Here is a 14794-nt window from a genome sequence, read left to right on the forward strand (position 1 = left end):
AATCAGCCCTACTTGAAAGCAAGTGAGAGCTCTTGGAGAGTGAAATACAGTAATATACCAAAGGATACTTGCTACTTGTTATGTTTCACAGTAGTCAGAGAAGAAAGTGTCTTAAAGCAAGAGAGAAAAATTTTAACTCTGTTTGAACTCTGAATGTTGGTTAAGGTCCGAGTTTCAGTGTTAATTCTGATTTCTGTGGCAAAAAAAATTCAAAAATCAGAAATTCCTGACAGATTCACATTTTTAAAATTCAAACTGGATGGTATGTCAGTATCCTGTTAGAAATGTCCAGCAGAATTCCCATCCACTGGAAACTCTGCATTAAAATAGGCACCAAGAACATTAAAGGCATTATGGTATGGTTAAAATATTTAAAGACTTATGAAGAGCGCTATTTTTGGTGAACCAAGTTAAAACTAAGCCATAAAGTACAGCCACCTATCACATGAGATGAATCTGAACCACAATGCTCTACCTACAATTCAAAGCATCCATACTCTCACCAGACATCCCAAATCTCGACTTCTAGTACAACTAATTTAACCCAGACTTCAGTTCTATGTGTTGGTAGACAGAGAGTGAGAGTTGGTTTTAGGTGTAGGACAGAACGTTTACCTCCCTTAAGCAGTGCTCTATTTCCCACTTACGCTAAACTATGCTAAAGCATTTCATCTCTAAAGGTTGACTGTACTCAGACCCAGATCTACAGGATGCTGACTACTTTGTGGGAGGGGCTGAAAGATTTTAAAACTTATTGGTGGCATTGTTTCTCGATGACTTTCAGCTCTTCTGGAGGGCGGGTGGGGAAGAGGTGGCAGAATCAGATACCAAATTATTGTATTTTCCTGGCAAAATAAAAACCTATAATCATGGCAGATTGAATTCATACCTTAAGTCTAAACAACAAAAGAATTATTTTTGCACCATTCTGCCAGAAATACGCAGCACACTATAAGTAAATCACATTGATTTACTTATATATACCAAATATATATACCACTTATTCTGTGTGCAGTGAAAACAAGAACAGCTGTTCCTGACAGCTCAGTTTGTGAAAAATGAACAAATGTGCACTGTTAACTGTTATAATAGCAAAGTTTACAAGATCTGCCATCCTTTCTCTTACACTCTGTTTTTCTTGGCCCTTGAAAAGGCAGTTACTAATGTTCATTCAAGTTTAAGAAGTGCCACAAATACCTGTTGTTTTAAAAAAAGGAAAAAAAAAGGGGGGGGGGGCAGGTGGAGGGAGAAAAGAAGAAAACAAAACCTGTAGCCCAAAACTCCTATTGAGGTGGGTTTTTTAAACTTCACTGGAAAAATTTCCTTTTACAAGATATACAATTTCAAGTAACAGAAAATAAAGTGCATTGCATATTAAAGGACAAATCCTGGCTCCATTGACAGCAATGATATATTTTTTCACTGATCTGACCAGGACTAAGATTCGAAAAGGACTGAATGGGCCTGCAGTGAGCAGCATCCTGGGTAAGCTACATAGCTGTCAGCAAACACCTCTTATTAAAGTTTATTAAGTTTCATCTTAAATCAGTTAAATTTCCTGCCAGCAAGATTCTTCTGAGGACCATGCATGTTAGACACATGGGAATCTACTTCTCATTTCCAGCCTAAATGCACTGAAAAGAGCTGATACTGATTTGATCTCATACCTTTTAGTTTAATAGTTCTTCTTCCTCTTCAGGCCTCTTTTATTGCTACACTGAAGTTACTAAGCCCTTCTTTTTATCAGTCTTGTCCAAGAGATCAGACCCTCAAAGTGGTCCCTTGGTCCCTTCCAGTTTCAATCAAATTTTTTGTAACAAAGGTGATTCCAAATTTATAATTATATGCAGGCGTGGTTTCAACAATATTTTGTACAATGGCAGCCAAACATCTCTTTCTCTGTAGATACCCTGTGGTTTATATGGCCTGGATGACATTTACACACTTCTTTGCCATGGCATCTTGATAGTCCATAACAAACCATAAAAAAGGATATTTCCTTTTATCATTTGCAAATTAAATTTATTCAGGACAACTATTTTCATATGTTCTTACACTGAAATTGGTAACTTTGATAGTTCTCTCTCAACCTTGTGCATCACTTAGAGAGTGATTTTAAAGGATACTCTCTTCTTAGCCAAAATACTGGAGATTAGCTTCTAAAGGTACACTATTTTCATAGCCAAGGTGATACTCTCTTGCAATTAACTGTATGGCCTTAAGGTTTTGCAGTGTAGTATTATAAGATTTATTATTTTTTAAGATTTATTAAGATTGCCAAAGGTGATCTGCACTGCACAGTTTTTAGTTCATGACTTTGAACCCAAGGATACGTAACACTGTAGCTCCACCTCAGATTTAAAATAGCTCCAAAGGCAAAACCCAAACGGTAAAAAGTTCTGCGTATTGCTTTTTAGCTTTGATTGGGTTTTTAACACATAAAGCAAGTCACTTGTGTGCAAGCAAGACATTCAAGTCTTACTTTATGCTTCTAAAAATCAAAATGCAGCAGCTTCTAGAATGGTAGAAGACATTTAGGCTTTCTGAAATCCTTCTCCTGACACTAGTGTGGGCCATTTCAATACTGCCAATTAAGCAAAAAGTCCAAAGAGGACAGAAGCTGCTGCGTAGAGGATCTGATAGAAACCGGCGGACGGAATGCACCTGTGAGCAGGAGCTGCTCGGATGGGTGACAGCGAAGAAAGGGCCTGGTCGGGAGCGCGGGCAGCGCTGCGCACAGCAGGCTGCCCACGGCTCTTGGCTTCAGCTACACCCGAACCCCGCTCGCCAGGGGCCGGCTCATCGAGCTTCAGCGCCTTCCTTCATTCGCCTCACAGCTGGGCGTACCAGGGACATCCTGCTGCTCTCCCCGCGGGAACTGATGGATTTCAGCTTAAAAAAGTTAAGGAGGGCGGAGAGGCTGCTCGGCTGGGGTGGCCCAGCTTCACCTCTGCCCTCAGTTTTGTACGGCACCTCCAGCACACCTCAGCTGGGCTGAGGGGACCAAAAAAAAAAAAAAAAAAAAAAGGAATCCATCCCTTCCCTCCGAAACTACATTTCCCAGAGTGCCTCCACATCGCCCGCTTCCTGCCCCTCACATGACAGCTGCCTGGCCGCGCCATGGCGGAAGCCGGGGAGAAGGTAGAGTCTGTCACTGCGCTGTGGGGACAGCGGCGAGGAGCAGGCTTGGAGCGGAACGGCGGAAGCCAGGGCCCGGGGGGGGGGGGGGGGGGGAGGGGAGGGGGCTGCTTAGGGGAGTGGAGGGCCGGAGGGGCTGTGACTGTGCCAGCGGGCAGAGGTCGCAGCCAGCCCTGCGGGGTGCGGGGCCGGCGGGCACAGCCCTGGCACAGCCTCCGGGACAGCCTCGCTGCGCCGGGGCGGAGGAGCGAAGATGGAGGCAGAGGAGCCTGGGTCGCGCGGCTGGGTGGGTTTAGAAGGGGTGCCGCAGTGGAGCCAAGGTTAAATACCTGGAGTGTGTCACTACCAGGGGAAATGGGAGACATGACCAAGTTCATCTCAACAAGGGAAGTTTTTTGTGAGGCAAGACTTGAGGACTTTGATGCTGTTGTTCCCTTAATCGGGTGTTCTAAAACTTCTCGGCCCTTAGGTTGCTCTTTCACACGGGGGAAAAAACAAAAACAAAAACAAAAAAAAGTAAAAGTGCAGTTCCTGGCCTTTTCAAGTACTTTCTAAATGTTTCTTTGCTGAGCCAGTATTGGGACAGACAGGTGAGCTGTGCATTCTTGCCTTCTTTGTCAATCTTGGATGCCTGAAAATGGGAAGCTTAGAATTACTTCAAGGTAATCGGCCAAAGTTCGAGACTCGCATCTCCTTTCCACCTTCCCTGCTAGCAGAGTTTTGTTGGGAGGGCTTGGCTTCCTTAGGGGAGGCTTTTTTCCCCGAGATTGGTGAGTTTTTAACTGTGGCAGCCTTTGGAAGGATGAAACCAACTCACACAAGTCTTCTCTAACAATACAAGAGATAAAAATAGCCTGTGTTTTGCTCTCTTTGAACTATGATAGGAGAGTTACCTTATTCATTTAAGTTTATTTCCTGTGTGTAGCATGCACACCTCTACTGAAAGGGATGTGCGTGTTGTGCATTGTGTTTCTGTAAAACTCAGATTTTGTGGCTTTCACTTTCATCAGGTTTACATTATGGGCTTAAACATGTAATGGATTACATCTGATGTTTGTAAAACCAGGGAAAGGGAAAAGCCTATACTGATCATACTGCAAAGTCCACTTAAGAATTTTTGGAGGAATTTTGTTGGATCTGTTAAACGAGAGATTATAATGGTGAGAGATAATTTCACATTTCTGTGGTTTCCTCATCTGTGTTCCCTTACTGCATTCTTAGGCTACTTAAGCAACAGTGTTTGTCAGCTGGCTGAAGTGTACTGCTGATTTCCACCTAGAGTCTGAGATTGCTAAAGACTGTTATTCCTACATGATTTTGGATTCCGGTTGTCTACAAATCCCTTTTTAGGGATTTCCTTTCCGCAGTTACAAAGCTACTAAAAAGTGGAAGTGGAGGATAATCCATTTCTCGGTTCATGCATATGGAGGGAAGGCAAAGGAACCTAACAAAACCTCAGGGCAATCATAACTGTGGTTTACTGTTCCAGTTTGCCTAAGTAAGTGGGAAAACCCAGGGAAAAAGCTTTTCATAATAAGTTGCTAACAAAGTGAGTTTGTAGCTAAGTATCAATTCCAAGCACCTTCAACTAAGTTCTTGTCAGGGAACAAGTACAATTGCTTACCTAAGCCAAGTCTCCCTCTGATTTTTTATGTTATTTTCTGCAGTAAAACATAAAGGCCATGAAGCATTTACTAGTATTTATACTCCATTTGTGAAATTTAGTATCTGAGGTTGCAGTGCCTTGTGAATACAGTAGAGATACCAGGCTAGATGTCCTAAATAAAAATAGATTGATACTTTCTTAGTTTACATGGATTGATTATTGGAATCAACTTCTGGCATGCCCTAATTTTGTATGTCAGTATTCTCAGTATGAGAAATTTGTATATCAGTAGGATGCCTTTGCACATAACTTTGCTCAGCTAAGTGGCTCAGGTGGGTGTGAGGACCAACTGCTCAGTAAGTGGGCTGTTAGCTCCACTCGTGTTGGTCTGACCGCATGATGTTACATAGTGAGCTCATCCTGAAAGTAAGTTTCTGTTCCTAGACAGCCAAAACAATTGCAATCATGGTAGGTGATGTAGCTGCACTAGAAAGTCTCATGTATACCAGCACAAATGTCACTTGCTGTGATTCCTTTGATTGGAAGAGCTTTTTATTTTGTTGCACACTGTGTGAATTATATAAAAATATCATAATGGTAGTGCTATTAGTTTTGATTTATCAAGGAGTTGAGTAGGCAGCTCTTGGTATTCAGGAGAGAAAATCACGTTTTTTTATTAGACATCTGATGATACTTTGCATTGGACTTTGTGTGTTGTTCTAGCTCATCCAATCAGCTACCAATATTGCACCACAATGTTTTAGTTCTGTTCTCACTTGTTAAGTAGAGTTTACGATGCACAAAGATGATATGCAACAAAATTGTAATTTCCTGTAAAGTTACAGCAGCTTGTGATTAGGGACTGGGAGACTAACAGCCGTGGTTGCAAAGTCAAACCTAAACTTCAAAGGATGCCAAGATTTTACTCCATCTTCCCTTGATTCCCTTGTACTTCTTACTTGCAACTTCTCAACTCTTGTCACAAGTATAGACTACACTGATAATCCTTTTATGGGATGTGTATTTTAGAGGTGGGTCTATCTGTCACAAGTAGAATGGAGGGAACAGGTGTCAGGAAGCTTCCAGCAGGAGGTAGAAGTGCTGCTTTGTTTCTCTCCCATCAGCTGTGATTGTCATTATGGGCATCAATGTGAGCCTCCACTAATGAGAAGGAAGCTTTTGCTTTTGGTGTCATGTCACAGTGCATTATATAAACACTGAAAATAAATATGAGAAGCAAGAAATTACACTGGTTGTCAGTACATTAAATGTTCTTCTTTTTCCATTTTTCTCTAAGCTGTTGGTAAGGGTGTCTTCTCTTTTTTGTTCTTTTTTTTTTTTTTTTTTTTTTTGTCTGGTGGAATTCTCTACTTATTAATCTTACTCTTCAAAGACTCCCTTCCTAAGATTTGAAATGCTGCCTTCTCTCTTGCTTGTTCTTTGTTTATATCATATTTTATTGTTAAAATGCTTACATTGACTGCCGGTGTATTGGTTGTAATCCTTTATTGCTATTGATAAAGATAAATATGTTAAGTAAATCTTCCTTTTGCTGACTTCTTTGAGGAGGCATTGCATCAGCAGATTTTCTCAGTGGACAGACGAGAGATGAGCAGGAGTTGACTTACTAAATTTTTTTTGTAGGGTAGAAAGAATCATCTTGCCAGAGAGAGATGTTTTAAAGGCACAGTTGTTTCAAAGGCAGGAGAAAGCCATGTCTTGCATTAACATCAGATGGGAAGGAGAAAGTAATTGAATGCTGGATTTCTGTGGAAATTGTTTTGAAATTACAGTAATTTCACGACCACAAGGCGCACCAGATTATAAGGTGCACCTCCGGGACTCGGCAAATTTCGCAACTTTGTACATTATGTAAGGCGTACCGGACTATAAGGCGCACTTTTTTTTTTGCCGCGAAGATCTGTACCGCGTGCAACAAAGTAATGAAATAGTAACAGAATCCTGTGATTGTGGAGTTTACTGGCAGGTATTCAATTTGCAAACATTTTTCACAGATTGGTGTAGCCTTTAAACGCAGCGCCAAGCGCCCTCCCCATGGCAAGGCAGGGCTCAGGGTGGCCACGACTCACAGCTGCTATAGTTCAGGGTGGCCACGGCTCACACCTCGGGGTTGCTGCGGTTCAGGGCGGCTCAGGGCCGTCTGCGGCTCGGGACCGTCCGCGGCTTGGGGCGGCGCGGCGCTGCCTGCTCCCTCTCTCCCTGTGCGGCTTCCACTGGCCGGGGGCTGGGCGATCCCGCTCAGCCCACGCGGCTCCTGGGGGCTGCCCCCCCTTGCGACTGGGCTTGTGGCTTACACTCTTTTTTTGCAGCGAGGAGCTGCACTGCGTGCAACAAAGTAACAAATTACTGGCAGGAGCTCAGTTTGCAGACCTTTTTCACAAACTGGCATAACCTTTAAATGCAACCCCAGGCGCCCTCCCCGTACCGTGGACCCTGGCACTCCTGCCCACCCCCAGCACCGGCTGGCACGGCTCACAGCTCCTGGCTACCACTGCGCGGCCACAGGTCCCAGCTTCCCCTGCCCAGCGGCCGCAACTGCCACGAGCCCAGGCACTCTGGCCCGGTGCTGGCTGGCGCCGCCCGACTTCTTCTTCCCCCTGCGCTGGGGCCGGGGCCGTTGGCAGCTCCCTCCCTCCCCGTGTGGCGGCTGAGGCCGGGGCCGGGGCTGGTGGCAGCTCTCTCCCTCCCCGCGTGGCTCCTGCTGGCTGCGGCCTTCCATTCCCGCCCCTCCTCACGACTCGGCACTCCCGTGGCACCACTCCCCCATTGCGGCTCACACTTCCGGGATGGCAAGTTTCGCGACTTTGTACATTATATAAGGTGCACCGGACTATAAGGCGCACTTCCAGGTTTGGGGGAAAATTTTATTCAAAGGGGTGCGCCTTATAGTCGTGAAATTACTGTATTTAAGTTTAAAATAACCCTGTTAACAGCTGAATAGTTGATTAGCAAAACTGGTTTGTGGATAAGTTGAGAATACTGTTCTGCCATGGAAGTCAAGATATGTGCAAAATTTGCTACTGCTTCTGGAAGAGGGGAAGATATCACAGGGGCAGATTTTCAGATGGCCCAATCACTCTCTCTTTTAGGGTGACTGGCCACAGTGTCCCTGCTGCTGCTGAGTATCACTGTGGCACTCGAATGCAAGTGCGAGCGCAAATCCAGTATGAATGACAAGGGTGGAAACTCTGAACTTTGAGTTGCTTCTGCTTTGTCTTTCATTTCTTAATAAGGCTTTTGAAGTACTTCTTAGAGGGAAATACTGCTCAATTATGTATATACTTAGCTATTTACACCTTTGTTTTTTGTGTCCTTTTCAGGAAACCAGGTCTAATGAGGAATCAACAGATGAATCTGAGGTAACCCTTCTTAGAATGTTTCATGCTCAAATTTGTGTCAGTGCTAGTTTTTTGTCAATAAGGAATGAAAAATACTATTTCCCTGGTTGTTTTTAGAAGTTTGGCCAGTATTATGTAGCAGGGATTGTTAATCTGGGCTTAAATTATTTAGAAGAAACTGTGAATTGCTGATAGAAGCTTCTTTCTATTAAAAAAACTCCACAATTGCCCCATTATAGTAAAAGGAACTATACAGAGAGATAAATTGAAGTGCATTTGCTTCTGTTTTAATAAAATGAAAATTTGTAAGTATAATTTTATGTGTAGTAATATTCAGGTAATTATTATTTTAATAGCTTCACAGTCTAGACTTAATCAGGTCCTGTAGACTCTGTTCTTCAGATGATATTTGTTAAAAATTGTCTCATTTTCTGGAGAGATCTGCTTACACTGCTGTAGATGATGGGAAAAGGGGCCTGGGAGTGAAAAGGGAAGGAAGCTACGAAGAGTTCAAGAATTTGTCCCTGAACAGTAATGTACTAACTCCAAACCTGCCATGATTGAAGGAATCATAAAAGATCTGAAAGAGGTAATTGACATCAGAGTGGTCTAGGATGGCTGCAGGAAGGAAGAAATAAAGGTGACTGAGCAGCTAAAATTGTGGCCCACCAGCAAGAGCAGATGACACAGAAGACTATTACCTTGAGTATTTTCACTCATTATATATCTAACTTCAATGGACTTCCTATTAGGAAGATTTTATTTTTTACCAAGGGACAAATCTCCATGCTTGAGATCTGGGTTTAAGCACTAAGCAGACAGAAATTCTAATTTCTATGACAGTGGATAGTGCAGAAACTATAGTGGTGGATTCTGAACAAATCTTTTTGGCAGTGGAAGATGGCTCTTTCTAGTGAGATATTTTTCTTTCTCCCATTGAGTGGTTGTCTTTAGTGACACAGTTGCAATACTGGTGAGAAGCAGGGCTTTTTTGGCCCTTTAACATTGCTCTGTGGAACAGCTGCCTGGGCCAGACTTTTTTTGCCCAGTGTGAAATGCTTTCATTCTGAATAGTGTTTATGATGTGGAGATAAACAATCACTGGGCAAGACTAAGTACTTAGCAGACCAGTAATCCTCTCAAGGCTTGACATTCAAAGGATAGTGAACAGAGATACTTACCTACTGAGATAATTTTTTTTTTGTTAAAGCCTGTTGCAATGATAAAAAATGTGACTTTTAATGGCCTTTCAAGATTTCAGCTGTAGCAAATCAGTATTTACAGCAGAATTTTCATAAATGGGTTGCCAGGTTGGTGGGGTTACACTGTTTTTTACCTTAAGGAAAAATAGGCATCAGGCATCTCTCACAAAATTGAAAGTCCTAAAATTTCAACTAGACCTATGTTTAAGTTGATGTCTGTTTTTAATGTTAATTTCACTTGCAGAGAGAAGTGAAAAGGAAATGTATGTTTTGAGAATGTAGATACTGGATCTAAAGAACAATTGTCATTCTAATGTCTGTGAAAATGCTTTCATTAGTCTTCTTTGAGTATTAAGTCCAGTCTTTAGTATATTGATCATCAGTGAATATTTAATGAAATGAAACTGATTAGACTTTTCTAATGGTTGTTCAGATAAAACCAAAATGGTAAAAGCAGAAAGTGTAAACGTTCTCGGTACTTGCATATATTATTTGAAGAATGGTCAGAGCTAAGATCAAACGATGGCTATACTCCTAGCTCTTATGATCATACAATTGTAATTATTTCTTTTGGATGGCCTATAGTTTGAATAATCAGGGATGTATTTAATGGTGGTGGTTCTAGAATCAGAGACTCTAATTCTTGCAGCTTGTGTTTTGGTTTGACCATTAAAAGTATATATTCATGGACTTCATAGACATCTTACCATAGTACTAAAAATTTTTACATGTGCAATTACTTTTGCAATTACAGTAATTTCACGAATACAAGCCACAGCAAGAAGACTAAAATTTTGGTGGAAGCCCGGAAATGCGGCCAATATTCCGGTGCGGCTAATCTATGGACAAAAATGTGATATCTGCCCTTACCTAGTATCATGCTGGTCCAGTCCCGAGCCAAAACAGTTTGAAATCCATGGTTTCCCGTTGTTCCGACGATGAACCAATCAGAGAACAGCTTATTGCCTGCCTGTGGATGACGGCGTTACTGAGGGGCGGGGGTTGTTATCGGGGTGGGTTACCTCGGCAGTTCGATAAAAGTGTGTGATATTTCTCTGTACTTTTTAAAGTGTTTTCAGTCTTGTGCGGCTACGGGGCTGGCTGGGCTCGCAGGGAGAGGGCTGGGGGCGCCTCTCTCCCCGCAGGGAGAGGGATGAAGCGGGCAATCGGCTCGCAGGGAGAGGGCTGGGGGAGCCGCTCAACCCGCAGGGAGAGGGGTAGAACGGCCACTCGGCTCGCAGGGAGAGGGCTACAACGGCCGCTCGCCCCGCGGGGCCGCAAGGGCTACAACGGGGCCGCTTGCCCCGCGGGCCGCGAGGGCTACAACGGCCGCTCGCCCCGCGGGGCTGCGAGGGCCAGAGCGGCGCTCGCCCTGCGGGCCGCGAGGGCTACAACGGGGCCACTCACCCCGCGGGGCTGCGAGGGCTACAACGGCCGCTCCCCCCGCGGGCCGCGAGGGCTACAACGGCCGCTCCCCCCGCGGGGCTGCGAGGGCTACAACGGCCGCTCCCCCCGCGGGCCGCGAGGGCTACAACGGCCGCTCCCCCCGCGGGGCTGCGAGGGCTACAACGGCCGCTCCTGTGCCAGCACGGAGATGTGACTCCGCTCAGAACTCAGCTGCCTGCCCGCGCGGCTGAGCGGCTGTTTAAAGGCAACGCGGATCCATTGGGAATGCTTGCAAAATGACCACACTATTGTTCCTGTCTTTTTCGGCTTGTAAATAAAGGGTGTGTCTTTTTTCACTTGGAAACAATGTTTCCGAGGTCGGCAGTAAGCCAGTAAGCCCCGGCGATCCCGCGATTGTGTTACTAAATGACGATTTTGTGAAAGTTCGCGGCGAACTAAAGTGCGGCTAATATTCCGGGTGAGGCTTATCTATTGACAAAGACATCAATGTTGCCAACACACCGGATATGCGGCTTATACTCCGTGCGGCTTGTATTCGTGAATTTACTGTAATTTAATTTCAATTCTTCTTATAAAATTGAATATTGTTACTAATGATTCCAGAGGGCATGTGACAAATATCCAACTTGAATTATAGATGTGTTTTTTATTAGGGAGGAATGCAATATTAAAATTTCTGATTTTGAGTACAGTAAATTCACGAATACAAGCTGCACTGAGTATAAGCCGCATCTCTGGGTGTTGGCAAATATTTCGGTTTTTGTCCATAAATAAGCCGCACCTGAATATAAACCGCTCTGTCATTCGCAGCGAGGACCCGCGTGCAATTAGTAACAGAACCGCGGGAGGGCGGGGTTTACTGGCTGAGCTAAGGCTGTGCAGGCTCGGCCCGCTAGGGGCCGCTGACGGGGCCAGGTGGCCCAGCCCGGTGCTGCCGCTCGGGGCCGGCCGCCGCTGCCACTGGGCTCGGTCACCCCGGGTCGGCACTGCCCCTGCGGTGGCTGGCAGGGACGAAGCTTCCCCCGCTCCTACGGCAGCGGCGATGGGCGGGGATGGAGCTTTCCCGCGCCCGTGGCGCCGGTGGCGGGCGCGGACAGAGCACCCCCCCACCCTCCTCGGGCCGCGGCAATGGCTGCGCGGGGCTCCCATCGGCTCCTGGAGCCGCGGCAATGGCGGCGCCCCCCCCCCCCCCCCCCCGCCGTCCTCCCCGGGCCGTGGCAATGGCGGCGCGCCCCCCCCACCCCCGTCCTCCTCTGGGCTGTGGCAGAGGAGGAAAGAGAGCTCTCCCTCCTCTCTCACCGCCCCCGTGCTGCCTGCAGGGAGCCAGGGCAACACAGTAACACTGTAACAATGGCGGAATGCCAGCTTTTACTGGCAGGTGCTTGGCTCGGCGCCCTGGCTGGCACGTCTGGGGTTGTAAATGTCAGAAAATTATTCACATATTAGCCACCCCCGACTATTAGCCGCACTTCCGGGTTTCCACCAAAATTTTTGTCATATTGCTGCGGCTTGTATTCGTGAAATTACTGTAAATTATGTCCCTGAACTGGATGTGTAAGCAAAGTATGGAATTTTTTTTTTCTGATGTTTTTACACTTTTGTGCCATTATCTTAGCAAATAATCAAATATACATTAATTCTGTCTCGTGCAGCAATTCTCTTACTATCATTCCTTTCTCATCTTCTAGCAAATTAGATTCTAGTACTGTTTTGCTACCTGCTTGGTTTGTTTTGAATGACAGGCTCTTTAACAATTGCCAGGATGCTTATTTGCACAGACTTGGTGGTAGAGCTTAACAGTAGGTCTCAAATGTGGGAGTCTGCAAGAATTGACTATCTTGAATGTACATCATACAAAAGCTCATCAATCTAAGTTTGGTTCCAGCAATGGCTCCACAGGAAATTAAACTCCTAAGGCTGCCCCATGTAAAATACGATTTAGCTATTTAAGTCCGAATGTGTAAAATGCAAAGGTATCAATTAGCAGAGATGGTGCATTTGTTCAGATATTAAGCTGACCTTTCTTTCAATATAGAGATAGTGTAGTTGTAAAATTTTTAGAACTTGTAGCACATGTAGAAATGTAATAGATCTTTCCTGGTAACTACAGTACAGTTGACACTTCACTATCATGTTCTTATATATGATTTGGGATATTACAAGCTTTTTCTTTTCCCATAGTCAGACTGCTGTATATTATGCCATGGTATGATGAGGAAGCTGTTTGTCTAATAGTCCTCTAATTTTTAGGGGAAAACCTCCTTGTTTTGTGAAGTACGGTAATTTCACGACCATAAGGCACACCGGACTATAAGGCGCACCCCCAGGAGTCGGCAAAATTCGCAACTTTGTAGATCAGATAAGGCGCACCGGACTATAGGGCGCACTTTTTTTTTTTGCAGCGAGGCTCCGCCCCCAGCTCCCCCCGCATGTTTGCTGGACGAGGCCCCGCCTCCATCCGGCTGCCGCGGCACCGTGGCCCCGCCTCCACCCGGCAAGCCCGACCCCGCCTCCAGCCAGGAGCCCCGGCCTCGCAGCCCCGCAGGCACCCAGCAGCCCCAGTCCCGTGGGCACCAGGAAGCCCCGGCCTTGCCTCCACCCAGCAACCCCTGTCCCGTGGCCCCGCGGGCACCTGGAAGCCCCAGTGCTGCCGGCACCCAGCAGCCCCGGTCCCGCGGCCCCACGGGCACCCAGCAGCCTCGGCCCCGTGGCCCTGCAGGCATCTGGAAGCCCCGGTTCTGCAGGCACCCAGCAGCCCCTGTCCCGCGGCCCCGCAGGCACCCAGCAGCCTCGATCCCGTGGCCCCGCGGGCACCCGGAAGCCCCGGTCCTGTGGCCCCACAGGCACCTGGAAGCCCCGGTCCCGCAGCCCCGCGGGCACCCAGCAGCCCCGGTCCCACAGGCACCTGGAAGCCCCTGTCCCACAGCCCCGCAGGCAGCCAACAGCCCTGGTGTGCGGCCCCGCGGGCACCCAGCAGCCCCTGTCGGGCAGGCACCCAGCAGCCCCGGTCCCATGGCCCCACGGGCACCCAGCAGCCCCGACCCTGCCTCCAGCCAGGAGCCCCGGCCTCGCAGCCCCGCAGGCATCCAGCGGCCCGGGTCCTGCAGGCACCCAGCGGCCACAGCCCCGCAGGCACCCAGCAACCCCGGTCCCGTGGGCACCCGGAAACCCCGGCCTTGCCTCCACCCAGCAGCCCCGTTGCTGCCGGCACCTGGAAGCCCCGGTCCCGCGGCCCCGCGGGCACCCAGTAGCCCCAGTCCTGCAGGCACCCAGCAGCCTCGGTCCCGCGGCCCCACAGGCACCTGGAAGCCCCGCTCCCACGGGCACCCAGCAGCCCCGGTCCCATGGCCCCGCGGGCACCCAGCAGCCCCGACCCCGCCTCCAGCCAGGAGCCCCGGCCTCGCAGCCCCGCGGGCACCCAGCAGCCCCGACCCCGCCTCCAGCCAGGAGCCCCGGCCTCGCAGCCCCGCGGGCACCCAGCAGCCCTGGTCCCATGGCCCCGCAGGCACCTGGAAGCCCTGGTCCTGCAGGCACCTGGAAGCCCCTGTCCTACAGCCCCGCGGGCACCCAGCAGCCCCGGTCCCGCAGGCACCTGGAAGCCGGGGCCCCATGGGCACCCAGTAGCCCCGGTCCCGCAGGCGCCCAGCAACCCCAATCCTGCAGGCACCCAGCAGCCCCAGTCCCATGGCCCCGCGGGCACCCAGCAACCCCGGTCCCACAGCCCCGCGGGCACCCAGCAGCCCCGGTGTGCGGCCCCGCGGGCACCCAGCAGCCCCAGTCCCATGGCCCCGCGGGCACCCAGCGGCCCCGATCCTCCAGGCACCTGGAAGCCGCGGCCCCGTGGGCACCCAGCAGCCCCCGTCCCGCAGGCGCCCAGCAACCCCAGTCCTGCAGGCACCCAGCAGCCCCAGTCCCATGGCCCCGCAGGCACCCAGCAGCCCCGGTCCCATGGCCCCGCGGGCACCTAGCAGCCCCGGTCCCGCAGGCACCCAGCAGACCCCGTCCCGCGGGCACCCAGCAGCCCCGGTGCTGCCGGCACCTGGAAGCCCCGGTCCCGCGGCCCCGCGGGCACCCAGCAGCCC

General features: G+C 48.5%; 1 protein-coding gene across 6 annotated transcripts in view; it reads left to right on the forward strand.

Annotated features, from left to right (window-relative positions):
• The first annotated feature begins 3077 nt into the window (after nucleotides 1-3077).
• VPS41 (VPS41 subunit of HOPS complex) overlaps nucleotides 3078-14794 on the forward strand; it is a 124729-nt gene continuing 113012 nt past the window's right edge. For 2 of the 6 annotated variants that reach the window (XM_033053080.2, XM_033053106.2), the window contains exons 1-2: nucleotides 3377-3424; nucleotides 8086-8124. In XM_033053080.2, the coding sequence (XP_032908971.1) occupies nucleotides 3392-3424; nucleotides 8086-8124 (72 nt within the window). In that variant the 5' untranslated portion in view covers nucleotides 3377-3391. Of the gene's footprint in view, nucleotides 3142-3376; nucleotides 3425-4080; nucleotides 4299-8085; nucleotides 8125-14794 lie in introns of those variants that run through there. The other 4 variants (XM_033053116.2, XM_033053088.2, XM_033053096.2 and 1 more) reach the window with 4 other exon arrangements.

This window comes from Catharus ustulatus, chromosome 1 (assembly GCF_009819885.2).
Source record: "Catharus ustulatus isolate bCatUst1 chromosome 1, bCatUst1.pri.v2, whole genome shotgun sequence".
In the NCBI taxonomy this organism is placed as follows: Eukaryota; Metazoa; Chordata; class Aves; order Passeriformes; family Turdidae; genus Catharus; species Catharus ustulatus.